Here is a 24,846-nt window from a genome sequence, read left to right on the forward strand (position 1 = left end):
GTGTGAAATACATTCAACAGTTGCCGCACATACGAACCAATTTGCTATAATGATGCTGACAATAGCCGCAGTACTTGACATTGTCTAAATAGTTGCCCGCCTCCTCGCAGAGCAATCCTAAGCTCTGGGCGCATGTCACATGAAATTGCTGCTTGCAGTTGGCCTTGTTGCACTGCATGCAGGCTCCGACATTGGCGCGATTTGGTTTGCCAATCTCTAGGCAAATGTAGCAAGCTGTCAGTTTACAAAAGAATATCATATTAGAAATGTAACTCCAATAATTGCATTATAACTACTTGAAAATGTGACTCACTCTTCGAGTAGCGTTCCTGCGGTATTAATGTCAGTATAATGGGCTCCATGGTCGTCACATTGCCAAAACGAATCTCCGGTATGTAAAGCGCACAGACGACATGAGCCCATCCCGCCGTATCGGTTTTCTTGAGGGCACCATCTCGAGATGGGCAGATCTCGCAGCGTACACGGGATGTGCGCTCCTGAGACTCACATTTTCGACAATACCAGGGTCCGGTGGGCACGGTAACGATGCCGTAGCATGCTTGATGCACGGCAACGGTGCAGTTTTGGCCGTCACAGTAGACGAGCGGGTTCTCCGGCCACCCCCGCTCGTCCGAACAAACGCAACAGCCGCCCACCATTTCCTTCATATCGTCCAGCTTGAACTTTTTAATTTTGATCAGTTTGCGATTCAAGTTGGTGGAGTGAATGGTGTCGTCGTTGCTGCTGGAGTCTAACAACTCCAGTTTCGCATTTATTGATGAAGGAATTGCGTCTGTTTGCAAACACCGACTGCGAATAAAGTTAAAAATATGCAATTAGAATTGGTAATTATCTTAAATGAATAATTACTAAATACTAGATATCTATCTTTCTTATTAGAAGAAATCGATAAATTGTTCAATACGAATTCATAAATATCGACAAGTTTTAATCCACGCCGTCAAAAATATTGCACAGATAAATTTGATTCATCCAAGTAATTGAACACATTTTGAATAATAATTGTACTTAGAATCTTACCTGAAATGACAATATTTGGTTAATTGACACGTGCGAGCAGTCAATCAACCTGGGTAGCAGCGTATTTAAAGCTGAAAAAATACAATTAAAAACACATTAGTTACTGTGCACAATATGCAGGCGATGTATCGATTAGTTGTGTTATCGATTACAGTCTATGGCTTGCACATAGCGAGTGCATTGCAGGTGCCATATGCAAGGTCATTGGCGCATTCATAAACAGCAAAAAAAAAGCATAACAATAACAACAACAATGGTCAGACCGGGCCGGTTTATTTATTAAATAATACTTAACGTCGATTCAATGTGAGCAAGAGCGAGACAGTATGTGCGTTCAATTTACACAGCTATATACACAACCACACATAAGCATTTGTGTTTGTATTGGGTCTTGTTTGCAAAACATGAAACACTCACACAGTTTACGTAGCACATGAGTTTGTATGTGTGTGTACATAAGTTCTCAATGTCAAGGTATTTTTTTTTTGTTGGTGTCGCCAACGCAATTCACTCTACAAACACAACAATGATTGTTGTTATATGTGATTTTTGTGTTTTTTTTATTGAGGGCACACAAATTATGGCGATAAACATATCAGCACTTACGCGGCACAATCACAAATCAATGAACATAAAAATACCAACAAAATTTCGGTTACGTGCGCACACCGATCGGACAAACACATACACTCACACAAACACAGCCGAGCGGATGAGCATTCCACTGTTTTGGTTGGTTCATTGAACTTGTCGGTGGCCACAACAACAACCCAAAATGTTGGTTTTTTTCTTTGGTTTTTTTTTTTTGTATCATCGATGTAAACAAAGCCAAAGTCTAAAATAAAACACTACAAATGCAATTAAAATACACTGTATGCTTTTGTGTGCATATTATACTAATTTTTAACCACGGTGCTCACCAAATAGTAAGCATTCTGTCTGTTTAGTTAATTAGCACACACACAATAATAATAATTATGCGCATATGCATATGTGGGTCGCATCTGCAGAGATTTTATGATTACAACAACAATAACACACAATCATAATCACCGACAGTCAGCCGAGTGACATGCGGGCTTTCATTCATACTTCGGGCCCGTGTGTGTGTGTGTGTGTGTGTATGCGGGTGTCTCGTTTTACTGTTATTGGGTCAACCGTGTTGCCAACTGCCGAAAACGCAGCGACATCGATGCGCGTGTTGCCAACTGCTTGAGAGAAACGGTTATATGTGCAGTGTAAGTGTAAATAAAAGAACTAAAAACACACACAGACACGAACGATAAAACGAGGCCGCTCCGTACGCAGCTTTTGTAATGTTTACAATACCACGTTGGTGCTGTAAGGGAAACGGTGGAGCAGGGGGTAGCGGCAGAGCAATGCACTCTCGAAGCAAGCAGCGAACGCCTACAACTAGCGACAGAGACAGATACATACAAAGATTAGATGTACATAAATACACAAACCCATATATGTATATATATACATTTGTATGTATATAAGGCGAAATGCCGCATAATGGGGCGCATTGGGGGAGGAATGTAACGGCACTTTATATACATGTAGTATGTATGTGTGTGTTTTGTATGTATTTTCATCACTTGCAAGATGCTTTACAAGCACAACTGGGGATGGGCTGCGTTTGCTTCTGCTTTTTCTGTAGAGTTGGAGCTGCTAGGAAAGCAGGAGAAGGGGAGGCAGGCGAGTGCGAGGGTGGTTTGTGTTCCGCTTTCACACTTAAAGCATGCCTCACAAACACAACCAGTTTTTTCCTAAACACAAAAATGTGTGTATGTATACCCGAAAAGCTTGAAATTATTGATTTTCTTCCGATTTAATTGAAATTTACTTAGCGGTAGTTGTTGCTTTAAAACGTCATCACATTCACTGCCAAGCAGCAGGGTGAAAATTGAACCCAAAGAGACAGTAACAAACAAAACGAAAAACAAAAAAACTAGTTTCGAGAGCAAAAACAACATAAAAATGCGCGCGGTCAAAGTGGTCAAGCAACGCAAAGCGGCACACGCACACACACACACAGCACACACGCACACACATGCAGAGAAAAGCAAGAAGGAATGAAAGAAATATCTCTGTTTAGGGAGCGGCTGTGTTTTGTAGGCCCACCGACAACGATTTGATTTGGGCGTCTTAAAACTTGAATTCTTTCGAAATTGCGTTTGTTCATTTTCACCGTTAAGCACTTTAATTTCTTATTGGGATGCAGGGAATATTGATTTTCTTTACCGAAACACTTGTCACTTGTATTTTCCAATTTGCTGCAATTCAGCTAACGCTTTTATTTTCTTTTGTACGGAAAGTAATTTTAGTTAATTTTACTTTATTTTTTGTTTGTTTTCCGTGTGGAAGTCGAGAGAGCCGGACAAAGTGACGGTTGAGCCGCCCACGAGTTACAACGCACGCAAGTAAAATAATCAACACACGAAAAAAAGGCGCTGAACATCCACCAGCAACAACAACAACAGCATAGGCAGTATGCACGAGTATTTACCTTGTAACTTGTTTGTTGTTGTTTCGCTCGCACAGCAATCCAACTCGAAAGTACGTCTGAATGAGACAACAACACCTGCACTCAACTCCTCCACTGTATACAAATGCAGTTTCTCGCAGACCGTTTTCAACTTGCACGATACATTTACTACACTAGTAACTAATATAGTGCTTTTACAGGCACCGAAAAGCCACAAATCCGACGTTTTTTTGCAACAAAATTAAGTGATTTACAACTTTTACAACGTTTTTTTTTAGACCACTGCGACCGTGCCAGCGTGACCGCAAGCTCAATTTCCAAATATACTATGGTACTTTCGAAAATATACTACGATTTATTACTTCAATAATAATTATGGTAACACTGCTCTAACATAGCCAATTGGTATTTTCGGAAGAATGCATAGAGAAGTTTATTTCTTTAATAATTTTGTATGACACTCGATTGCATTTTGCATTGATAGAAAATGAAAAATGAACGCCACATATTTTTTATTTGAAAGTGTAATGAGTATTATCGATATTGTTGAGCAATCGTGGACAATTGAAATAAGTTGGCACTTCCTGGGCACAGCCAACTTCACGCCGTACCAATTAACCATAACAGAACTCTGTTGACTTTAATTCGCGTCGACTGTTATTGGGCAACACAGCTGTTGGGGAAAAATCAATTTTGCAAATCCGTCTGTGTCTGTGCATATCTGATTTTTAAAGGCAAAAGAAAAGATGTCCTCTAGCGCTGACTGCTTCATTGTACTGCCCGCTAACTGTGCTGCTGGTTCGTTAATCTTTGGCCGCAATGCTGAGGACACCGACGCTGTGGGCGGTGTAGGCGTGGCAACCGAAGTCTGCTACTATGATGTCAGCGACGTGCTGGAGGGGAAGGTAAGCAAAGCAAAGCAAAGCTTGACGAAAGTCTGCAAGTGACTCATCTTGAACATGTATGTTTGCAACATATACACATATATTAGACTGATGGCGGCGCAGCATTGGAGCCGGCTGCCGACACTCTACGTGTCATATTGCAAAAACCCAAACCCGGTGTGTGGGGCGGCGATTTCGGAGCCAATGAGCGGGGCGTGGCTATTGGGCTCAGCTGGAGCACTGGTCAGGCGGAGGCCAAGGACACGGATAGCTTGCTGGGCTCCGACATAGTGCGGTAGGTCTTAAAATACTTCCAACTTATTGCCAAACATAATTAATTTATTTTTTTCCCTGCAGCATTGCGTTGGCCACGTCCAGCGATGTGGATGCTGCTGTGGAACGCATTGGTGGTTTGATTGTGAAGCACAGCAACGACAGCAGCAAATTGAATATTGTGGTATGTGATCCAAGTGCAGCCTGGATTGTAAGCAGTGCTGGCAAAGTTTGGGCTGCTGAGCAGCTCAAAGAGAGTTGGAAGCGTTTACCCAGCGGTGGTCTGAGCGTAACCCAGACCATTGACAAGTCCAGCGAGGGTCTGGACACGTCTGCCAGTTTTGCGGCTGCCCACGATGCTGAGGCTCAGGCGCCAGCAGCGGATTGGTGCGGTCCCAAGGCCGAAGGCGGCGATGCGAGCTTCACGCAACAGGATATGTTCGAAACACTACGCGCTGCGAGCAGTGAGGGTTCCAGGGCGGCCAGTGTCGCGGTTCTAAGTGCTAAGGGCAGTTCGATATCGTGTCATTGGTTCACTGGGACGCCAAATGCCGCCGAGTCGGTGTTCAAGCCTTTTGTGTTTGCGCCTAATCCGCGCATTTCTCCGTTGACGCAGGTGCAGCCGGAGGCGGAGCAAACACTGTTGCATAGTTTGCATGCCAACCGCAAACCAGCTGCTTTGGAGCATTTGAGGAGCTTGGAACGCTCGTGTGTGGATGAGTTGAACAATTACTTTTCGCTGCAGGATCATGCCAGCGATGAGCTGGATGAACTGCTCAAGGACTGCGTTGAAGCCGAGGTCAAATTCTATCGTTAGACTCTCAGAAGACTCTGCTCAACAATTATTCAAATATTCCAAAAATGAAACTAGCTTGCAAAAATCACGCGACACCAAGGCTCTTTTGAGCGAGTTCTGCTCTCTGATTCGATATATACATATATGATTCGACTTGTGCATTTTATATTGTATTCATAAGTACATCTTAAAAAACCAAAACCAAACGAATTGATAGGATACTCCAAACAACAAAAAATGTTCATGCGTGCAATGCAAAACACACACATACTATATTTATATTTATGCATTTTCATGTTTATTTCATCATGCTTCAGTTGTTAGTTTCATTAACGTGATATTTATACATATATATACTTTGATGTCTCCTATGTGCAATCTCGATCTTGATTTTATAGTATTATAATGCATTACATTCCATGTTTTTTATTTTGTATTGTTTTGTTTTTTTTTTGGTTGCAGTTGCGTCTACTTAACGATTTATAAACTTGCATTAAAATAAAATTATATACATATTAAATATACATACAATACATATATATATATTATATAGCTCTCAAATAAACGCATAAAAAGCTGCATTTATACAAAAAAAATATCGATTGTTTCATTCCTTTAAGTACAAATTTCCTTCAAACAGATTCGACGACGAGATTCGTTTTGAAGATGGTGTTGTCATTGTGCAAAGCCTCCAATTTGGTGATCTCAAAAGCTTGATAAACCTCTCGGAAGTCCATAATATTCCGCGGCGAACTGTCCATCCAGAAGCGATCAAACTCAAAGAACAGATAGCAATATAACTTGTGGAAATCTTCGATTGTGCTAAAGTTTTGCTTATGCAACGCGACCTGATTGTAGAAGTGTGTCTTTGCCGCCCCAGTGCGCAACAAATTGAAGGCCAGGGCAGTCAGATTGATGCCCACAATGGCATAAGTATAGCCCAACGTGGGATGCATCGAATGGAGAAGCACATGCTTCGCTGCATCATTGTAGGCGCTGGCAAAGTACAGCAGATTATCGAGTCCTAAGATGCCCATGCCACGAAAGTCTGTCTTGGGATCGTCGCCCTGGAAGCCAATCTCTTGCCACTGCTTCGAGATGCGACCAGTAAGCGGTGTGTCTGGCATGAGAAGTTGCCACAATTCCCAGAGTTTGCGTTCGTGATCCAGATTATCGGAGTCGTATTGCTCGGCGCGCAGCTCCTCAACCTGGTGCATGAGACGTTTATAGCCCCAAATGGTGGTCACGCAGTTGCCAAAGAGGCGTCCAAAATCCGGATGGACATTGCTTTTGATGCGCTTCACACGCGACACAATCTGAACGGCACGAGGAGCTGGAAAAATGGGTGAAGGGAAATTAAGTTTTATTGATTATTGTGATGCGATGTTGACTCACCAAAGTATAGCAACTCCTTGTCGCTGGCATAGGCAGATGCCTCGTCCAGTTCGTGCAACAAAATCTTGATTTCCGGTTGCTTGGATTGCAACAAAGATCGTTCGATTTGGCGGCATCGCGATGCTCCAGCTCTGGCTCCATAGCAGATGCGTTGGAGCTCAGAGAGGCGGGTGAAGACGTGCAGGAACCACTTAATAAACGGTCTTATATAGCTAAAGATGAACGGCAGTATTTTATCTAATATAAACATTTTTCACTCTAATTCGATTCTTTTCTCTTCTAGCAAATTTGACTAATAAACTTTTGTTTAGCTCCGCGTTGTCATGACAATGCCCACACTCTCTTTGAGCAATCACTGGTGATTAATAACAGCAGTATAATGTGCTATTTTTACAGGTACAATTACTAATTGTTGTTTTAAGTGGCAGCTTTAACAATAACTTAATAAGGACTGATCTCTGTTTTTATTGTAACAAAATGAATGTTGTGCATTGTGTTACGTGTTGTACAGTTCTTTTGATGCAGCTGTTGCATTACGATTATTTTGCAACACTAGAACCTTTTAACAGGGTCTGCTAATAACAGCAGTTGTCAGGTGCTTAATGTTTACAGTATGCGGTCATACTTTACCACAGGGTGTTTAAGGAAATTTGCTTTAGTAAATAAACAAAAAGAATCTTCTTCTAAAAGCTTTCGGTAAAGTTTTGCCAAGCTTTTATTTATAAAAAAAGTGTATTAATGATTCTATATTATCTTATTAACATGATTTTATCGATTGGTAATGCGATCTGTTTCGGACCTGCGCAATATGTGATGGTAGCTGTCTCACTTTTGATTATCGCGCCGTATAACATTTGTATAAGACTAAAGTCTTATAACTTTAGCTTATCGGGCAAACTGATAAGCTCTCTCACCTATTCCAAAATACAAACCGGTAGTGCTTAGTACCCAAACGGAGGCTATAAAATTCTTTACAGCTTAGTTCTAATCAAACATTCAAAGGCAGCAGTTGTTTCTACAGATAAGGCTCAAAATGCAAGAACAAATTGGAAGACTTTGGACAACTTTGCATGATGGTGCGTAAAGAGAGAGTTTACACAAAGCTGAAAATTAATTTAGTTATTGATAATTAGGAAGAATTCGAACAAAATCATAAGACATAGTGTAAAATTAAGCACGCAATTTGAAGCTAGTAATATTGACACGCATGTTAAAGCTGCAATTAGAAATACAAATGGCTCTATTTTCACGGTCATTAACGACAATAACATTCCAATAATTCATGTTTTTTTTTTTTTTTAATAGTAATTGTTGATTTGCCTAATATTGTCAATTACTATGTCATTTTAAGCACGATAGCAAGCAAGCTTAGATATTAAGGCTCACATGCTCATAATCCCATTAAAGTCTATTACAGATACAATAGCAATCAAAAGTAATATATATATTTTTTTTTATTCTAGGAAAGTATGAAATTCGCAGTCTTGCAAAAGCTGACTTGGAGGAAGCTCTTGATGTGAGTATCTTACAATATTAATAACAAATGCAAATGTATCTTTCACGTGTGCAAAAATTAGAAGTGAAATTGCAAGAACGTTTAGTTTGAGATGCTGCACAAAAACAAATTTTAGCGCCGAGCACAACGTGGCGTCGGTGGTGTAATGGTTAGCATAGTTGCCTTCCAAGCAGTTGACCCGGGTTCGATTCCCGGCCGACGCACTTATCTTTTTTTCTTTTGTAAAACACTTTTTTAAAATACTTTATGCACTTTTTTAAATTTTATTTAGGTCTTAAACGACTCATTTTTCTTAAACGAATCAGTTTGCAATGCTTGCGAAATCAATTTGCCACAAAATGCGCAGGCGCGTCAAGAGTTGCGGGAACTGTGCCGAATAACAGCGCAGGATGGAGTTTCTTTACTTGCTAGGCATGTGGAAAGTGGTCGCATTGCTGCCGTTTCCTTCAATAAAATGCAGGTGATTTACATACATACCTTAAAAATTATAAAAATATGTACTTATACATTCTTTTTCTCAACTGAAGTTTGCTCCACCGCCTGGTGAGGACAATTTCTTTGTGAAGTTCCTTAAGGAACAAGTGCACAGCCCACAGGCGTTGCGTCTAATGAACTACATGATAACAATGGACTCGAAGATCGATGTCTGTGCTGTCTACAACATGGATTGCGTCAATGAATTAATGTTCTTGGCCACTCTACCGGAATTTGGGCGTCTTGGACTTGGTCGTTCACTAGTCGATGTCACTATTCAATTTACCCAAGAATTAAGTCAGGGTAAAGGACTGGAGGATATTGCTGAGGAGTTGAGTGAATTGCGTCCTGCTGCAGTCACAGCTCTGTGGACTTCGGTGTTTACGCAAAAAATTGGCAAAGACGTGGGCTTTACTGTGTTGAACACTGTGCCTTATTCGGAGTTCGAATACAATGGAAAACGTTTTGATGAACGTATTGACCCGCTGCATAATAAATTCTCCCAGCAGGTGGTGTACAAATTCTAAATGATTATAAATACAAATATGGTTTAAAAAATGTACAAATTTCTAAGTAAATACATATATGAAAACAAAAAAATGGCAAAAAGTTTGGTTGTGCGTCGGCCGGGAATCGAACCCGGGTCAACTGCTTGGAAGGCAACTATGCTAACCATTACACCACCGACGCCGCTGATGCTAGAGTTCTCCTATGTGTATTTAAGCGACTCTGTTATTATAACATTGCTTTGAATACAACTGAAAGCATTGCAATGTTATGTTAATTAACAGTTTGGCGTAACATTGTTAGTATATTTCTGAAAGCTTTGGCGGCTAATTCGAATTATTTTAATATCCGTTTGCCTAAAACAGTTATTTGAAAACTATTTTAGAAACAACGAATTTTTAGAAGACATTTTCTAAAAGTATAGTTTATTGAATAATAGATAAAATTAAATATTTCTTTAATTTCAAATGAACATCAATCTAATGCAAGCCCTGGCAGTTAAAAAATATTAATGTTCCCCATTTTAACTATTTATTTCATATTTAAATACAATGTATTCTACTTATAATTGTTATATGCGTACATAGTTTATTTTTACCCTTAAGGGCTTATAGAGACTTCAAATCCAATACTTTTAAATCGCTCAACCCTTCTCTCCATTCATCTCATTGTTGATTTCAATTTTTGCACTTTACTTTCGAAAAGATAAAAAAATAAAACTTTTCAAATGAGATTAAAATTTACACACAATCCACACACACACATACACATACACATACACACTCTTACACACATTGCGTTGTGTTCGTCCAGGCATGCACTCAAGAGGATTTTGCCATCCTTAATGCTCAGTGTCAACACTACGAAATGAACGTGCACCGGGATCGATGAGCGGAGAACGGAGTGCGGGGAAGCGGCAGTGTGATAAGCATTTGACAGTCCTCTGGCTCTACTTTTTCCTGTCTACCTCAACAATACATTTGGGTTTTTAATTAGAATTCGAAGAATAACAAAAAAAAAATAAACCGAAATGAAAATCGTACTGCAAAATGACAATGCATTGAAGTTGAGGTTGAGATTGAGGCAACCCCCTTTCGCAGGGCAATTGCGTGTAATGATACCGCTATGTATAGGGATATCTCATATAGGGAGTGGGCATTAACTAGGGTAACGTCACTCACTCAGTGAGGCGGTTACGCTTGATTGTGCTATATGACGTGTGCATAATTCGCAGCTTGGTATTATGCTAGGGTGTAGTATTGTTCAAGTACTATTTAATTTCTTCCAAACTTAATTATACAGAGAAAGCTGGTTGACTGCCAAAGTTCAGCAGCGAAGCTCGAAGGGAATGAGAAATTGGTAGCAGGTGTTGGCACCTTCAACAATTGTTGTGTGAAATATAACTTATGCTGAGTTTCAAAGATCTTGAATTTTAAAAAACCATTGAATCTTAAAGCTAAAAATGTGTCTAATTTGTGAAACTATCAATAAGAAGTAGAAAACTAGTTAAAGGAATGATTAGAATATAGGAAAACAGGGAAATAGTTTTGTAGCTATTCTTGAAAGGTAATTAAAACTTTATAAACTTTATGAACTTAGAAGAAAAACCATACAACATTATATATTATTGATGTCTTCTATAGCTTTAATATAATAATATAATTTTTTTTTTAATATAATTTAATAATATAATTCTTAAGTTTACTAAGTTTCAAATCGAAAATTCAATGGTTTCTAAACTTTTGTCGAATTTACAATACTTACAAAAAAGATTTCCAACTTTTTTCTTTAAATGAAAAAGTTTTTTAAAGAAATATCTTATAATATTAATATATTCGTCAGTTTAATGTTATCCTTTTATCACGCTAATCTCAAATCAATATAGCGATCTAAGATTTCCATGGGTTTCCTTGAATAAATTACAGAACTTCAGTGAATCCTTTGTCTCTTTGCAGTTCGGTGATGTTAACTGGTTGCCACTAGGCAACAACTTGATAAAAATTGAAAACTAATTTGTTTATACAGCTGCACAAAACGAGCAGCGCTCGAAATGAAAACAACAAACCCGAGGAGGCGGAGTCGATGGTGAGGCAAAACAATTTGTTTATCATGGGTAGCCTTAGTGAGGTTGTCAGAGTCGTTGCCGCTGATGATGGGACGCAGCAGAGGGGGGACAGAGCAACAGACACGGGAAAAAGGACAACAAACAAACGAAAAACGCAGCGCAACGAGGGAAGCGACTCATCATCAACATGGCGAGGGGTAAAAATATTTGCGGCAAACGCAACTCTCGCATATATTTTGACACCCTTGTCGTGGCGCCGCAAAGTATGCAGCAGTTATTTCGCATTCGAATTTGTATTCCTTGATTTTAATGGAGCTGTTTCGGTTTGGGATTTTTTTTGTTGTATTTGGGAATTGTAGACAATGCAAATATTTGCATTGCGCGCTAATGCTTAAAAATTATGCTGGTTGACAAATTTGCTGTTCACGTTCTTTTTTGTTTTCAGCTTGTCATCTTGTTGTCTGTGCTGTGTGGCAACAATCCATTAATTAGACTTAGATGCTATGCGCCAAGAAATGCATTAAACAAAGCTTGCAGCAATATCAACAGCAGCAGCTGGATGTATACTATTTTAATCTCACCCCTTCCACAAGCAGAACACAAAATGTTGTTGCCACACTTGTGCTACAGTTTTCAGTTTGCTGAACAATGCACACGCATACTATACACAGCATGCCACTTGAACACCACTTGGGCAATAATTCCGTTTAAACAGATAAACGCGCCCAAATCAAAAAACAATTTAATGTCTCTCTGCCATATGAAAATCCACTCACCTCATCCCTGTTCTATCATCGGAATCGTCAAGCTCATACTTAATAAGCTTATAACACCCTCCGATCCGAAATGCAACCCTGTTTTATATGGAAACTTTCCTTTGGTCGTCGCTGATTGGTTGCCGTCAGACTCCGTTCGTTGGACTCCGCCCCTTTTTGGCAATACCTTTTGATGTGGCACCGCCATTGATATGATAGACTTGCTTGGGCTTTAGTCCGGGCATTCACACACATCAAGCAACCCCTCGTTGCTGTTTCTGTTGCTGTTTCTGTTCTGGGCTCTTATCAGACGTGTCCTGCTCTCCGGCAAGGGAAATTCTCGCATTCGCTTTGTAGCTGTTCGCGTGTTCGCTACCGAATCGCGCTTCGATGTGGCAACTAACGGTCTAGTCTTGTTCTATACTATAAATTATAGAATATATATATTAAGTGAACTTGTGCAATCAATTTCGATTTATACCAAATCGTGAAGTGTATATCAAGTGGAGTTCGTTGTAATACTAAAATTAATAATTACAAATTTGTGAAATTTGAAAAAACTGTGAATATTGGATACATTAAAAAACCAACTCAAACAAGGTAAATGATGAGAAAGCTAAAATAAAGTTCGCTATCGGAAAATAACTGACAGCCGTCGGCACAAAGATCTCATCAAATTATTATTATTTATAATTTCCTAAATATATTTAATCATGAATGTATATATATAAAATTAAATAGTCAGGACTAAAAAGTAAAGAAGAAAAGTAAAAAAGATGTGAATTGATTGAAAACTAATACATAACGTTTTATTTATTTTTCTATTCGTGCCTTAAAATAAGTTTGAAGGATCAATAATAATCTGCGGTCTTTTTAAATTTGAGTCTGTAATTGAAAAAAATGCTTTATTTTTATAATATATGAGCCTTTTATGAATTTTAAAACTATAATAAGAACATTACTTAATTTATATTTATAATAATGTGACTCCAAAGATTGTTATTGAATCAATATAGAAATAGCAAAAATTATTAACTCTCTTTTATCCTCGTGATGTATTTTTATTAAGCAGACAAGTTGTCGGATCTGAATCAGTTATAAATTTGATAGTTTTATTTACATATTCAGTTAACCGATGACAAGTTATCTTATCTTATCAGTGGTATAGAATTACTTGTATGTTTAACACGTTTACTATCAATTCAACAACTAAACGATTACTGATTACAAGTCATTGACATGAATACAGGAAATCAATTTGTATGTCCTTTTCTATTTGCAGGAAATCAAAAGTCAAGAGTGACAACACGTGCCGCACTTGCCACACAATTCTTCGGAGCGCGACACGTGCCGCACACGCGACTTACACCAGATTTCTATTGACCGGAGGCGTTATGCAATTAATAGACAATTAGCGGAAATATTACAACAAAATCAGCATTTAACAAAAATGTTTTCCATGGACAATTTCGATTTGGAAGCCACCATGGCTCGCCACTTCTTTGAGGGCTCCCAGGCGACAAACGCATCAAACTCCAGTTCCGAATACTTTTTCGGTGATGAGCACAGCTCGGAGAGCGACGACGATGATGATGCCTATAGCAGTGGTTTCAATAGCGATCAGGAGAACAACGAAAAGACGTAAGAACCCTCAACCAAGCACTCTCCTCAGTTCTGTGTGCGATATTAACCGATTTTAGCTACTCCATGTTTAGCCGGCGTAGCCACAAGCCGCGTCGCTTGAAGTGCGCTTCCCAGATGGCTCAGCAGCGTCAGGCGGCGAATCTCCGAGAGCGTCGGCGCATGCAGAGCATCAATGAGGCATTCGAGGGACTGCGTACTCATATACCAACGTTGCCCTACGAGAAGCGTCTCAGTAAGGTAAGAAAATCAAAGAATTCAGAGTTATTTTTTAAATTTAATTTAATATTAATTCAACACTAAAATGATCAATTTGATTGAAGTGGAGTTATAAAATCTTCTACTTTATTCCGAAATTATTTATCTTTCTTATCTTATTTTAATTCTAACTTATTCTTTATTTTCTTTTTTGAAAATATTTAATATAAAAATCTTTACTCTAAGTTCATACTATCATTCTTTTTTTTTTGACATATTGAACTCTCTATTCTAAGTTCATATCAAATATGTTCACACATTATATTAATTTTTTATTCAATTTAATTTATGAAACTAGAACTTTCTTTTATACTTTATTTTATACAAAACAGCCGAACTTTTCATTTTAATTAATTCTATATTATATAATCTATAAGATGTTCAAATTTGATAGGGATTGCCAGCTTACAAAATATTTTATATTTTTCACAATGAAATCCTGCCCATCATCGTGAACTCAGCAAAATTACCACCGAAAATAATTAGTTAATTAAATAGGAAAAGCGTGGTGTATGATATCAAAAAATTCTCATCAATTGTTTCGCTCCCTTTTAGGTGGATACGCTTAAGCTGGCCATCAGCTATATAACCTTTCTCAGTGAGATGGTCAAGAAGGATAAGAATGGCAATGAGGCTGGGCTGAGTTTGCAGCGCAACTATCAAAAGGAACCGCCCAAGAAAATCATTCTCAAAGATCGCAGTAAGTTGTCAATCACACATCAATCAAAAACTTTAGAGGGCGGTCAGTTCTGGGCAGTTCAGTTCAGTTCATTTGTGTTCAATTGAAGACCAGTATTAGTTCTATATTAAATAACATCATTTTGGCTGAACTGCATTGTTGGTTGCATAGTTTGCGATGGTCTAAGCGAGGGTTGTCCAGGGGTTGGGATCCAGGGCTGCTGTATTCTTCTCCTCTTGCTAAGTGTAACTAATTAGAATTTTCACACTTCTCCGACCGCTTCGCAATTGCGGGCTTTGCGTGACTGCCAGTCAAGCAAATTGTTTCGCAGTCGCATCGATCACGATGTACAATGTACGGTTCATTGGCGTACATGGTACGGATGCAGACACGAAAGGTTTTCATTAGGGGGAAATAGTTGTAGCTGTAACTGTGTGGCATGGATGGATTAAGGGTTTCCGTGTGCCAGCTCATAAATGTGCCTTTAGTTACGGTTTTTTGGTTAATCATTATTCTATTCAATATGTATGACACTCCGTTTCCTTCCATTCTTCCTTCCTTCTGACTTCCCCAATGAATCCCGATCGAGTCGAAAGCATCTGCATAACTAATAGCTAAACCACTTCGTTGGCCATAAAGGGATAACCCCATTGATACTAAACAAATGGGCAACACTCTAGTAGGGTGATTTTTGAATGATCTGTGGTATTTTTTTCAAGTTTTAGTTTTTTTTTTACATTTTTTTTAAGTTCTCTGTGTCAAAACATATATTTTTACTGGTTAATTTTGTCTGGGGAAAGTTTGACAACAGCTTAAGTACCTGAGGGAATAGTTTCGAAATATTATTTAATTGGCTAGTTACTTATGTGTGTTGGGAGTGGGAATTTATAAAAAGAATATAATTAAAAGTATGATTGTGGAAGTACGACAATTTTTGTAGCTAAAGGCTAAAGCAACCAGAGCTATTAAATTTACGCTAGGTTATAAATTTATTTGTAAACTATGCTTTAATAATAATAATAGCAATATGACAATTTACTGAGAGAAATAAATCAAATATTACAAAAATATTAAGAAATATTTTAAAACTTGAAGCATTAAAATTCTAGCAAATGTATGAAAAAGTTGAATGAAAGATTTTTTAATTATAATAATAATAAATGGATGGATTGCCATCTCAGTGGCAATAGAAGGCTAAAATATAAATTTATTAAGTAGGTTCCGAAATACTTGGATAAAAGTAAGAAAATTTTTAAAAGCTATACAAAAATAGTCAAAAGGTTTAAGAAATAGCAATCCACACACAAATCACACAAATTATAGTTTATATCGAATGAACTCTTATTCTAATAACAGAAAATACAAATCTCTGATGAAGCATTGACAAAAAAAGAACATGCGACAGGCGGAGATATAATTTGTTATGATAAAATCCAACATGACATACACCTTGCCCAACTTGCAACTGTGACTCCAATAAAGTACGCACACCCATAAACATACTCACTCTTATGCAAACACACACACACAGAGAGAGAGTACAATCAGAATAAGGTACAACAACAAAGTAGTAACAACAAAACAGAATCGACATAATCATATCGTGAGAAATTCGTTACACTCCAGCAGATGTCTGCTGTCGCCAGAGTTGGGTCCTGTTAAAGGGCAACTGAGGCCAAACAGCAGAGTTGGGGCATAACACAGAGATAGAGAAAGGGACTGAGGAATGAAAATGAGAGAGAGAAAATGCGATGTGGTCGATGTTCTATATGGTGTATGGCAAAAGCGTTTTCATGCTTAACGGGCATTAAAAATGTTGAGCAAAAACAGCACAGAGAAAAACAAAAAGAGAGAAATAGATAAAAATCGCAACCCACACACACACAATGGCCATTTAAATGGGACTGCAAGTGGATTGGCCCGAGGAGGAGTTGGCCACGCGCCTGGCATATGTTCACACCAACTTGCGAGATGACAGAGAAAGAGAGAGAGAGTGGGAGTGGGAATGGGAATGGAAGTGGGAGCAGTTGGTGGAAGCTGTGTGGTGGAACTGAATTGGAGGGGAGTGGAGTGTCGCATATTTGAACAACACCCGCATGAAGCACTCGAAAACTGTGAGCACTACAAATTACCCAACTTGGCAAGAGTCTGCCACAGGGACTGGGATGTTATGCTGTGCTGTGTGCAAGCTGATTGGATGCGGCCCAGGGGGAGGATTTCGGTACTTTGCCCGTTTTGTTTGCTCATCGCAAATGGAGGGCACCGCAGGCTGCAAGCACACAGAGCAGCTGCAACAACAAGCTATAGCTGTATGTTGGGGTAGGGGGGAAGAACCCTTTTGCTTGTTGACACTGCTCCTGTTGATGACTGTTGTAATGTGTCCGCTAATGGCATTTGCTTTTGCAAACTCCTTAATTGACTGGGCGGCGCTTGACTCTCATCACTTTCGTGATTGTATCTATATTTATTTACATTTATTTTGCTTTCTTGTGTATCTTTTAGCTGGTGGCATGGCGCATTCCTTGTCCTGGTATCGCAAGGGCGATCGGTATCCGGGCAGCAAGTTGTATGCACGCACTTGGACACCCGATGATCCCAACCAGCAATCGATACAACCGCTCTACACCAACAACAACACCACCACAAAGAGCAATCACAGCTCCAATTCGAGTCAAAATCAAAATAGCAATCAATCCAGCGATGACTTCAATGTCAACACTGGCGAATTGTCTGGCGGAGCAGCCAACACAGCAGCGAGCCTCTTTGGCAGCGGTGGTGCACTCTAAAATGGATATTCCACATCAAAAATCTCTAAAAACTAGTCAGCGCTTGCTAGTCATCAAAGACACACACACACCCACACACTTACTATTTAATACATATACCTAAAAATATATATGCAACTATATATTCCAATTTTAAAAAATATATTTAAAAACATGTTCTGTGGTATTTAATTGCTCTAAGTTTGCTAATATCTAAATGTTATACTTAGTCGTTTAGTTTAAAAATCGAATAAATACAAGTATTTAAAAAAAACAAATGTCCTTTAACTTGTTTGTTTTTTTGTCGGGTTCAAGCGCAATTTACGAGGCTAAATTATATAGTTATCTGTTCGACATTTATGGAACACCTGGTCGCGGCCCCTGTCGCTGATATCATTAAAAATAAATATCTACAAGCGACAGCCGACAATCATATTTTTTGTTTTTCGTATTGCACAAGTGCACTTTCTGAGGGTGGGTGTTACGTTTTTTTTTTCGGCCTGGGTGCAACTAGAAAATTATTTCCGGTCTTCCGACATGCACACGTCGAATAAGGACATTGTAAAAAATAAAAATGTTATGGTAAGTCCAGAGGATTCAACTGGCAACAAAAATGTGTGTAAAATAGAAAGAGAATTTATTATTTTTAAGCGTTATAGTTTTGCTGCAAGCGTGGCATTTAAAAGATCATTAGAACTTTCATGCTTGCCACAATCTCCCTTGTCCTGTTTTCGTTGCATGGATGGACAGCTGTCGTTTTCATGCGTTGTCCTTGTGACGCGTGCGTTTGCTTGGTGGCACAATTTAGATGTTTATCTGCAATTAGGCTTAGCCACAAACACGGTGGTGTGATTGACTGTTTTGATAAATCAATTTGATCATATGTAAATTTATCAGTTTGTGTCGCACAGCTCAATCGATGATTTAATTAACTGCGCAGCTGTAAGGTCAAAGATGGTCACCCTTATATTTAAATCTGATTAAAAGCGCGCTGCGGCGTTGCCACTTTGTCGCACATGTTGGAAAATTGCTGAAGCTTTTTTTTGCTGCGCCTACCAACACTTGCGCGGCAGCATGCGAACTGATTTTGATTGTCTCTCGTAAATTTAAATACAAAATGCGTTTTGCACAGATTATTGTTGGTCCTGCGGGCAGCGGAAAAGTAAGTTTATAATCTATCTGATCTACGCGAAATCAACATTGATGAACTTTCAATCGTAGTCCACATATTGCAGTTATATGCAACAACATGCCATGGATAGCAAACGAAACATTCAAGTGGTCAATTTGGATCCCGCTGCAGAGCACTTCAACTACACTCCGCTGGCGGACATCAGAGAGTTGATACATCTGGACGATGCTATGGAGGATGAGGAGCTGCACTATGGTCCCAACGGTGGCTTAATCTTCTGCCTGGAGTTTCTCATCGAGAATCAAGATTGGCTCAAGGCTCAACTTTGTGGCGGCGAAGATGAGCTGATGTTGGGTGAACCCGATGATGATTACATATTGTTTGATATGCCTGGCCAAATAGAACTATTCACACATCTAAAGATGGGCAAACAGCTTGTGCAGTTGTTGGAGTCATGGAACTTTCGCACGTGCGTTGTTTTCTGTCTGGATTCCCAGTTTATGGTGGATGGTGCCAAGTTTATATCGGGCACAATGGCTGCACTAAGTGTAATGGCCAACATGGAACAGCCGCATGTGAATGTCCTGACCAAAGTCGATCTTCTAAGCAGTGAGGCTCGGAAACAGCTGGAACTCTACTTGGAGCCGGATACACACAACCTGATGGGTGAACTGACTATTGGCACCGCGTTTGGCGAGAAATATCGCAAGCTAACTGAGGCCATTGGTTCGCTCATCGAGGACTTCAGGTGAGTGTCATTATTACAATTATTTGTAGGGAAAGTTATAAGTTTTATAGATATTACATGGTCATAGTTATTATTTGATTGGTAATGTTTTTCTTCAATGATGATGCTTAATGCTGAATGTTTTCATCAATTTTAATCCATTATAAAATATAGTATTACAAAATAATAGCTTGTTTTATAATTTTACATAATAACAAATTTAGTCGAAAAGAATATCAGCGAAAACTCCTCATACAGAAATCGAAAAAACTTTACTTCGATTAAAAAAATCCAATAAAAGAAATTTTTTGTTCAAAGGTAAAGATCCATTTAATAAATTACGTAAAATGAATCATTAACGTTGGAAGAAACATAAAATGATAATCTTTTGCAAAAATTTGGAGCAATCCATTTTGCCTTAAATTGATTCTATCTAAGACAAATAATTTTCTCATTCCGATAACATTCATTAGTTTTGGATAATGGTAATAATAGTTTTCTGTTTATTTGGGTGTATACAGACACACTTTTGTGTATGTTATAATAATTAATAACGCTGTCTTAAATGCAGCTAAAAAATTCCACTTAATGATAATATTCGTCACGGGATTTAGGCCTTGTTCTTGCGTGTTGGATGAAATGGGTGCTCCATGTGCGATAGATCTGGTGGATTATGCTCGAAAGCATTAATCTCTTGCATGCCGCTGTTGGCAATCGCCCACAACTCTGGATATTCCGCCTTGAAGGTGGCATACCATTTCTGCACCAGTGGATAAGGTGACAAATCAAAATCAATTGCCTCGAGGCAAAGCGTAGAGGAAACCAAAGCGAAATCAGCAATAGTAACATTATCTGATGCGGCATACTTTGTGCCCAAGCGTTGCAAATAGGTTTCGAACACTTCGAGAGCATTCTCAACCTTCTTCTGGGACATCGGAGTGCGTTCATAGTCAAAGAAAATGGGTGCCATGCTGTGTGCCGAAATGGGAGCATAGTAGAAGCCCATGTTGAAGCACAGACGCTGATTGACCAGCGCTCGCTCATTCGGATCCTCGGGATAGAGTGTGGAGAGTGGCGAATACTTGTCGCACAGATATTGCATAATAGCAATGCTCTCCGACAGATGGAATCCGTCGTCATCCAGCACAGGAATCTCCTTTTGTGGATTCATCTGTGGGGGTGGTAAAGAGTATTTAATAAGAATCTCTAATGAATGCTATTTGTATTCCTTCTTACCTTGGCATAGTCCTCGGTGCGGTGCTCCAGAGCACAGTAGTCCACATTGACCAGCTGGTATTGTATGTCCAGCGCCTTGAGCGTCATGCGCACGGCCAGCGAAGGCGGTCCATCGGATACGGCGTACAGCTTCATCGTGTAAATCGGTCTATGCAAAAGACAAATTGTAAAAATTAATTTATTTTTGTTGCGGGAATGATGTGGAACCGGTTTCGGCTTTGTAGCCAACACCGAGCAAGTTTGCGCTGTCATAGCCAAAAGTGAAAGCATATAAATTGTGAGTCTATTTTTGGAAACTGTTTTTTGTTTTGCACTAGTTATGCAGTTGTCGCAGTTGCTTATTTGTCTTGTACATTTCAATATTATATATTCATTATGTATTTTATTATATTCAAAATTTACCGAATTCAATTGGAATGTGCGCGATATGAAGTGCGCAGTCGCAGCTCTAAAACTCAACTAACTCGAATGTTAATCAGGTTGTTAGGTTTCAAATGAATTGAATTTCAGGTTGGCTGACTTAAGCGAGGCGACTACTGAATGCCCTAAATATTAATATAATACTTATATATGCTCCTAAGTACATTTGCCTACATTCGGTTTATTTTGAATTACTTAAATCATTCCAAAATTCTATACAACTGAGAATCTTGTCATGTAATTTTAAACGATTAACATTAAGATTAGATATGAGTCGTTGGCATTAGTAGCTAGCACTCCCTTCTTTTATATTATTTTGTATAATGATTAAATAAATAATAATCATAATAATACAATTAAGATAGAGTCAATCTCTACTTACTCAATGCCATAGCCATCCATGTCAGCCACCTCTTCGACCACCTCGATAATCGCATCTGTGTTGTCCTCCTCGATGGTCATGTACTGACTATCCTCGGCTAATGTGGTCTCCTCGCCCTCCTCTTCTTCCTCCTCCTCGATGAGCACATCGTCATCCACAAATTCTTGTTCCTGCTCCTCCCGCTTTACTTCAACTGCTTTTGACGATGCAGCGGCTTTAGTGACTCTAGTTGCTGTGGCAGTAGGCGACACAGCGCTCTGCTGGCTGCTGTTGCGTGGCTTCTTGTGGACCACAATACCGTCGGTCAGATTGGAGACGTTAAGGCGCTCTACAGCCAGATCGCCGAACTCCTGTTTAATTTGCTCCAGCGACTTGCCAATGAAGTGCAGTGGTCGAAACTTGAGTTTCTTGTTGTTCTTCTTGTTGATCTCATTGAAGAGGCGTCGTTTGATGTCATCCTCACTGAACGGATGATTGTGACTGTTGTAGACACGCAGCACGCGTATTGTGCCATCTTTTTGTGTGGCTGTCGAAATGCGACTCTTGCAATTGATCTCGGGATCGCGACACTTGATGCACACCCAGTAATTGCGAGAGATCAATCCACGATTCTTGGCGTGATAAATGTAACCGTCGACGCAAAGCATTTCGCTGCCCTTGGCCGAGCGGAGTGTGCAGATTTTGGTCAGATCCATGTCAGCGATTGGTGCTATCATTGGACTCGGAGTGGGTGCATTTTGGGTGTTTGTGCGACGCTTGCGTGCATTGGTCAATTGTGGCTTGGGTGTTGAAGTATTATTGCCCTCTAGATTCTCGAGAGCATTGGGCAATATCTTAATCTGGGCACTAATATTGTCGGCCCCATCGTCCATGTACTGCACAATCATGGAAGCTGCTTTGTTCTGCTCCGGTTCCATTTTGATGCCATCGATGCCAATTACCTTCTTCATGACCACTGAGCGTCGCGATTCTCTAGTTGAAGCTGCCTGAGACTTTGGTGGCTCATAGTTGCTGTCTTGGTCGGCGCCAGTTCCTGATCCTTCTGTCTCGTCAAAGTCCTCCTCGTCTTGACTCTCGAACTCAGCTGAATTGTTAGCTGACTCGTCCTGTTCCTGCTTGACCTCCTCCGAGGAGCTATTCTTGCCTTTGTTCTTCGGTTGATTCATGCGTCTTTGGATTTCCTGCAGATCAGGCTTGTGTGTGTGCTCGCCGTTGATGCGCAGCACTTCGGGACCGTTCTCGGTGGGATCGATGGTGACGCGCACATGGCAGCTTTGCTGCTTATCGCGTCGCATAATGCACGTAAAGAACAAATGTCCATTGACACGACTTTGCGAGTCAAAGTGAAAGAGATGTCGATCCAAGCAGAGCACCTTGCGACCCTTGGCCGAGGGCAAGAAAGTAAATTTGGTCAAGTCGGTTTCGGTCAGGGGATCATAGTCGGCGGGTGCCACATAGTTATCAATTATATCAGCGGCATTTGGCCATTTCATTTCCTCATCCCCACCGACCTCTGACTGGTCTTGTTGTTGATCTGCTTGTGTTGAGCCAGATACATCTTCATTGTCCACATTCGAGTAGACCTCGTAGGTATCCTCGCAGTCCTCAATGATCATCGACTCTACATCATCGGTTTTGACTTGTGTCTCAAAAGATACCTCAGGATCGAAGTACTCCAGATTGGGGCATTCCTGCAGCACTTCGACTGTTTGGTCGTCGTCGACTAAAAGTATCTGATGTCTGGTGAACATTTGCATTAGCTTATCGGCCGAATAGTGCGGATGTATGTGGGCATCTGACTCCATGGCATGCAAGCGATGTGCTCCAGCTAATGTGGCCTCTGTGCAGATCTTGGCGGTGCATTCAATGTCCCGTTTGCGCACGCAAGTCCAGCGGTACATGTCGCCCTTGTAGGACTTGCCCGCCAAATAGTAAAGATGACCATCGATGCAGACCATAACCCGACCATCGCGTCGTCTCAGCATGTAAACGCGATCCTTGTCCTGCTAGAAAATGCAAATACAAGTTAAGATTAGAAATGTGACACATTTGAATAGGAACAAATAAAATATCTACTAAGTAAGAACAAAGGATTATTTTAGAACGATTCTCAGTATAAGTTACTATTATTGATATTAGGAATGTTGCATCAAGATGACAGATACTTTAAAATAATAGGAATTATAAAAAAAAAACTAGTGTAAGTTAACTAAAAGTTATGCTAGACAATTCAATAGGAATAGTGTGATAGTGTGGCACACCTCAAAGTCCAAGTGGAAAGAGTATTGTTGCGAATCGTTATCCCCGCTAGTGCTAATCCATTCAGGGGGATTGAGTCCAGCCGAAGCGCGCTCAAATAGACGAGCACGCTTTGGTTGCGTTGTGCTGTAAGCATCGTTCATCTTCATGTTGGACAAACGCTTGCGTTGCGACACCTTCGTGATCTCGTGGTCACTGCAGCGGGCGTGGACATGACCCTGCATAACTTCAACGACAATATGCGTGGTCTTGTCCTGGGAGTTGGGTACAATGGTAGAGATGCGTGAGCGGCATGGTGTCACTTTATCCTTGCGACGATTGCAGAGCCAACGATAAGTGTTGTTCTTGCCGATGCGGTCAAAGTGGTACAGATAATCGTCGACGCAAAGCATGTCGACGCCCTTTGCGGAGCGTACAACATACACTTTGGTCAAGTCCATGTCGTGTTCATCCATGTTTTTGGACCGTTTTTGAATTTATTGTGCGGTCGTAATTTCAGCGTTTTTTAGTTACTTTGCCGTTTTTGTTGTGTGCCCAAAAAATGTTGTATCGAAAATGAGTCAATTGCACTTTTTGTTGTTGTTGCGTTGTTTCGCTTGGGATTTTTTGGTGGTATTTTCCATACACTTTGCTGTTGCTGCACAATAGCTCGTTAGGCTTTTTATCACACAAACACAGGCACACTTAAGTCCTGTTTTGCAAATGATTACATAAAAGAATAAGGTAAAAAAGCAACGCAATTTTAAGGTTGACTTAATGCACACATTTTACGACGCGACGAAAAAATTTGTTGCTCGTTGACCAGGGTTGGCAAACGCATGACATGTTGGCGTTGCCACTTTGGACTGTATAGCTGCTTTGTACAACTGTACATTGTGCTCAATTATTTATGTTTATTTACATAGTTTAGCTTTTCTTTTTTTTTGCAGTTTGGTGAGATTTTTTCCGCTTGACACAGAGGACGAGGAGAGTGTTGGGGATCTGTTGCTGCAGATTGATAGCATATTGCAGTATGGCGAAGATGCTGATGTGCAAGTGCGCGATTTTGATGAGTTAGAAGAAAACGATGAAGCTGAGCCCGATATGTAATTTGCTGTCAAATAATAATGTAAATAAATTTAAAATAGCATAGAATGAAAAATAATTTAAT

General features: G+C 39.8%; 7 protein-coding genes and 2 non-coding genes across 13 annotated transcripts in view; 5 read left to right on the forward strand and 4 right to left on the reverse strand.

Annotated features, from left to right (window-relative positions):
• LOC133839107 (protein AF-10) overlaps positions 1 to 3,849 on the reverse strand; it is a 31,703-nt gene extending 27,854 nt beyond the window's left edge. Inside the window, exons 1-4 of one of the 2 annotated variants that reach the window (XM_062270446.1) lie at positions 3,554 to 3,837; positions 1,042 to 1,112; positions 314 to 810; positions 38 to 234 (exon numbers count right to left, since the gene is read on the reverse strand). In XM_062270446.1, the coding sequence (XP_062126430.1) occupies positions 38 to 234; positions 314 to 668 (552 nt within the window). In that variant the 5' untranslated portion in view covers positions 669 to 810; positions 1,042 to 1,112; positions 3,554 to 3,837. Of the gene's footprint in view, positions 1 to 37; positions 235 to 313; positions 811 to 1,041; positions 1,113 to 3,553 lie in introns of both variants that reach the window. The other variant, XM_062270448.1, reaches the window with a different exon arrangement.
• A 302-nt stretch (positions 3,850 to 4,151) lies between these two features.
• Positions 4,152 to 5,912, forward strand: LOC133839115 (secernin-3). The gene is made up of 3 exons (XM_062270458.1): positions 4,152 to 4,437; positions 4,524 to 4,711; positions 4,774 to 5,912. Exons 1-3 carry the CDS (start codon positions 4,279 to 4,281, stop codon positions 5,504 to 5,506), a joined length of 1,080 nt encoding a protein of 359 aa, XP_062126442.1. The 5' UTR covers positions 4,152 to 4,278; the 3' UTR covers positions 5,507 to 5,912.
• On the reverse strand, positions 5,761 to 7,407 carry LOC133839116 (ELMO domain-containing protein 2). The gene is made up of 2 exons (XM_062270459.1): positions 6,881 to 7,407; positions 5,761 to 6,818 (listed from the first exon to the last, which is right to left on the reverse strand). The coding sequence occupies exons 1-2, from the start codon at positions 7,128 to 7,130 to the stop codon at positions 6,118 to 6,120; spliced, it is 951 nt and encodes a 316-aa protein (XP_062126443.1). The 5' UTR covers positions 7,131 to 7,407; the 3' UTR covers positions 5,761 to 6,117.
• A 443-nt stretch (positions 7,408 to 7,850) lies between these two features.
• Positions 7,851 to 9,448, forward strand: LOC133837918 (uncharacterized). Its single transcript, XM_062268832.1, has 4 exons — positions 7,851 to 7,956; positions 8,344 to 8,396; positions 8,668 to 8,856; positions 8,924 to 9,448. The coding sequence occupies exons 1-4, from the start codon at positions 7,914 to 7,916 to the stop codon at positions 9,395 to 9,397; spliced, it is 759 nt and encodes a 252-aa protein (XP_062124816.1). The 5' UTR covers positions 7,851 to 7,913; the 3' UTR covers positions 9,398 to 9,448.
• On the forward strand, positions 8,528 to 8,599 carry Trnag-ucc (transfer RNA glycine (anticodon UCC)). The gene has a single exon. It is a non-coding gene; the product is annotated as a tRNA-Gly (tRNA).
• Positions 9,449 to 9,488: 40 nt separating the features above from the next.
• On the reverse strand, positions 9,489 to 9,560 carry Trnag-ucc (transfer RNA glycine (anticodon UCC)). The gene has a single exon. It is a non-coding gene; the product is annotated as a tRNA-Gly (tRNA).
• A 2,958-nt stretch (positions 9,561 to 12,518) lies between these two features.
• LOC133838546 (pancreas transcription factor 1 subunit alpha) lies at positions 12,519 to 17,800 on the forward strand. 2 transcript variants are annotated; one of them, XM_062269691.1, is made up of 5 exons: positions 12,519 to 12,797; positions 13,480 to 13,838; positions 13,898 to 14,078; positions 14,652 to 14,796; positions 17,278 to 17,800. In XM_062269691.1, the coding sequence occupies exons 2-5, from the start codon at positions 13,648 to 13,650 to the stop codon at positions 17,559 to 17,561; spliced, it is 801 nt and encodes a 266-aa protein (XP_062125675.1). In that variant the 5' UTR covers positions 12,519 to 12,797; positions 13,480 to 13,647; the 3' UTR covers positions 17,562 to 17,800. The 2 variants fall into 2 exon arrangements, with proteins under 2 accessions (XP_062125675.1, XP_062125677.1); XM_062269693.1 differs by having other exon boundaries at positions 12,524 to 12,797; positions 13,913 to 14,078; positions 17,278 to 17,797.
• A 776-nt stretch (positions 17,801 to 18,576) lies between these two features.
• Positions 18,577 to 24,840, forward strand: LOC133837267 (GPN-loop GTPase 3). The gene is made up of 3 exons (XM_062267955.1): positions 18,577 to 18,702; positions 18,762 to 19,420; positions 24,626 to 24,840. The coding sequence occupies exons 1-3, from the start codon at positions 18,658 to 18,660 to the stop codon at positions 24,783 to 24,785; spliced, it is 864 nt and encodes a 287-aa protein (XP_062123939.1). The 5' UTR covers positions 18,577 to 18,657; the 3' UTR covers positions 24,786 to 24,840.
• LOC133837260 (glutathione S-transferase 1) lies at positions 19,873 to 24,509 on the reverse strand. Of its 3 annotated transcripts, none has more exons than XM_062267947.1 (4): positions 23,699 to 24,509; positions 21,438 to 23,440; positions 20,636 to 20,783; positions 19,873 to 20,570 (listed from the first exon to the last, which is right to left on the reverse strand). In XM_062267947.1, the coding sequence occupies exons 1-4, from the start codon at positions 24,149 to 24,151 to the stop codon at positions 20,010 to 20,012; spliced, it is 3,165 nt and encodes a 1,054-aa protein (XP_062123931.1). In that variant the 5' UTR covers positions 24,152 to 24,509; the 3' UTR covers positions 19,873 to 20,009. The 3 variants fall into 3 exon arrangements, with proteins under 3 accessions (XP_062123931.1, XP_062123930.1, XP_062123932.1); XM_062267946.1 differs by having other exon boundaries at positions 21,438 to 23,443; positions 23,699 to 24,490; XM_062267948.1 differs by lacking the exons at positions 21,438 to 23,440; positions 23,699 to 24,509 and adding an exon at positions 21,038 to 21,179.
• Positions 24,841 to 24,846: the final 6 nt, after the last annotated feature.

The sequence above is a fragment of the Drosophila sulfurigaster genome, chromosome 2R (assembly GCF_023558435.1).
Source record: "Drosophila sulfurigaster albostrigata strain 15112-1811.04 chromosome 2R, ASM2355843v2, whole genome shotgun sequence".
In the NCBI taxonomy this organism is placed as follows: Eukaryota; Metazoa; Arthropoda; class Insecta; order Diptera; family Drosophilidae; genus Drosophila; species Drosophila sulfurigaster.

Coding starts and splice junctions, on each gene's coding strand:
- LOC133837267 (XM_062267955.1), top strand. CDS start 18,658: ATGCGTTTTGCACAGATTATTGTTGGTCCTGCGGGCAGCGGAAAA. Junction 18,703..18,761: donor GTCCTGCGGGCAGCGGAAAA/GTAAGTTTATAA, acceptor TTTCAATCGTAG/TCCACATATTGCAGTTATAT. Junction 19,421..24,625: donor TCGCTCATCGAGGACTTCAG/GTGAGTGTCATT, acceptor TTTTTTTTGCAG/TTTGGTGAGATTTTTTCCGC.
- LOC133839116 (XM_062270459.1), bottom strand. CDS start 7,130: ATGTTTATATTAGATAAAATACTGCCGTTCATCTTTAGCTATATAAGA. Junction 6,819..6,880: donor CAAGGAGTTGCTATACTTTG/GTGAGTCAACAT, acceptor CCATTTTTCCAG/CTCCTCGTGCCGTTCAGATT.
- LOC133837918 (XM_062268832.1), top strand. CDS start 7,914: ATGCAAGAACAAATTGGAAGACTTTGGACAACTTTGCATGATG. Junction 8,397..8,667: donor ACTTGGAGGAAGCTCTTGAT/GTGAGTATCTTA, acceptor AATTTTATTTAG/GTCTTAAACGACTCATTTTT. Junction 8,857..8,923: donor TTTCCTTCAATAAAATGCAG/GTGATTTACATA, acceptor TCTCAACTGAAG/TTTGCTCCACCGCCTGGTGA.
- LOC133837260 (XM_062267946.1), bottom strand. CDS start 24,151: ATGGATGAACACGACATGGACTTGACCAAAGTGTATGTTGTACGCTCC. Junction 20,784..21,437: donor ATGGATGGCTATGGCATTGA/GTAAGTAGAGAT, acceptor TCTTTTGCATAG/ACCGATTTACACGATGAAGC. Junction 20,571..20,635: donor GCACCGAGGACTATGCCAAG/GTAAGAAGGAAT, acceptor CCACCCCCACAG/ATGAATCCACAAAAGGAGAT.
- LOC133839115 (XM_062270458.1), top strand. CDS start 4,279: ATGTCCTCTAGCGCTGACTGCTTCATTGTACTGCCCGCTAACTGTGCT. Junction 4,438..4,523: donor GCGACGTGCTGGAGGGGAAG/GTAAGCAAAGCA, acceptor CACATATATTAG/ACTGATGGCGGCGCAGCATT. Junction 4,712..4,773: donor CTGGGCTCCGACATAGTGCG/GTAGGTCTTAAA, acceptor TTTTCCCTGCAG/CATTGCGTTGGCCACGTCCA.
- LOC133838546 (XM_062269691.1), top strand. CDS start 13,648: ATGTTTTCCATGGACAATTTCGATTTGGAAGCCACCATGGCTCGCCAC. Junction 13,839..13,897: donor CAGGAGAACAACGAAAAGAC/GTAAGAACCCTC, acceptor AACCGATTTTAG/CTACTCCATGTTTAGCCGGC. Junction 14,797..17,277: donor AATCATTCTCAAAGATCGCA/GTAAGTTGTCAA, acceptor TGTATCTTTTAG/CTGGTGGCATGGCGCATTCC.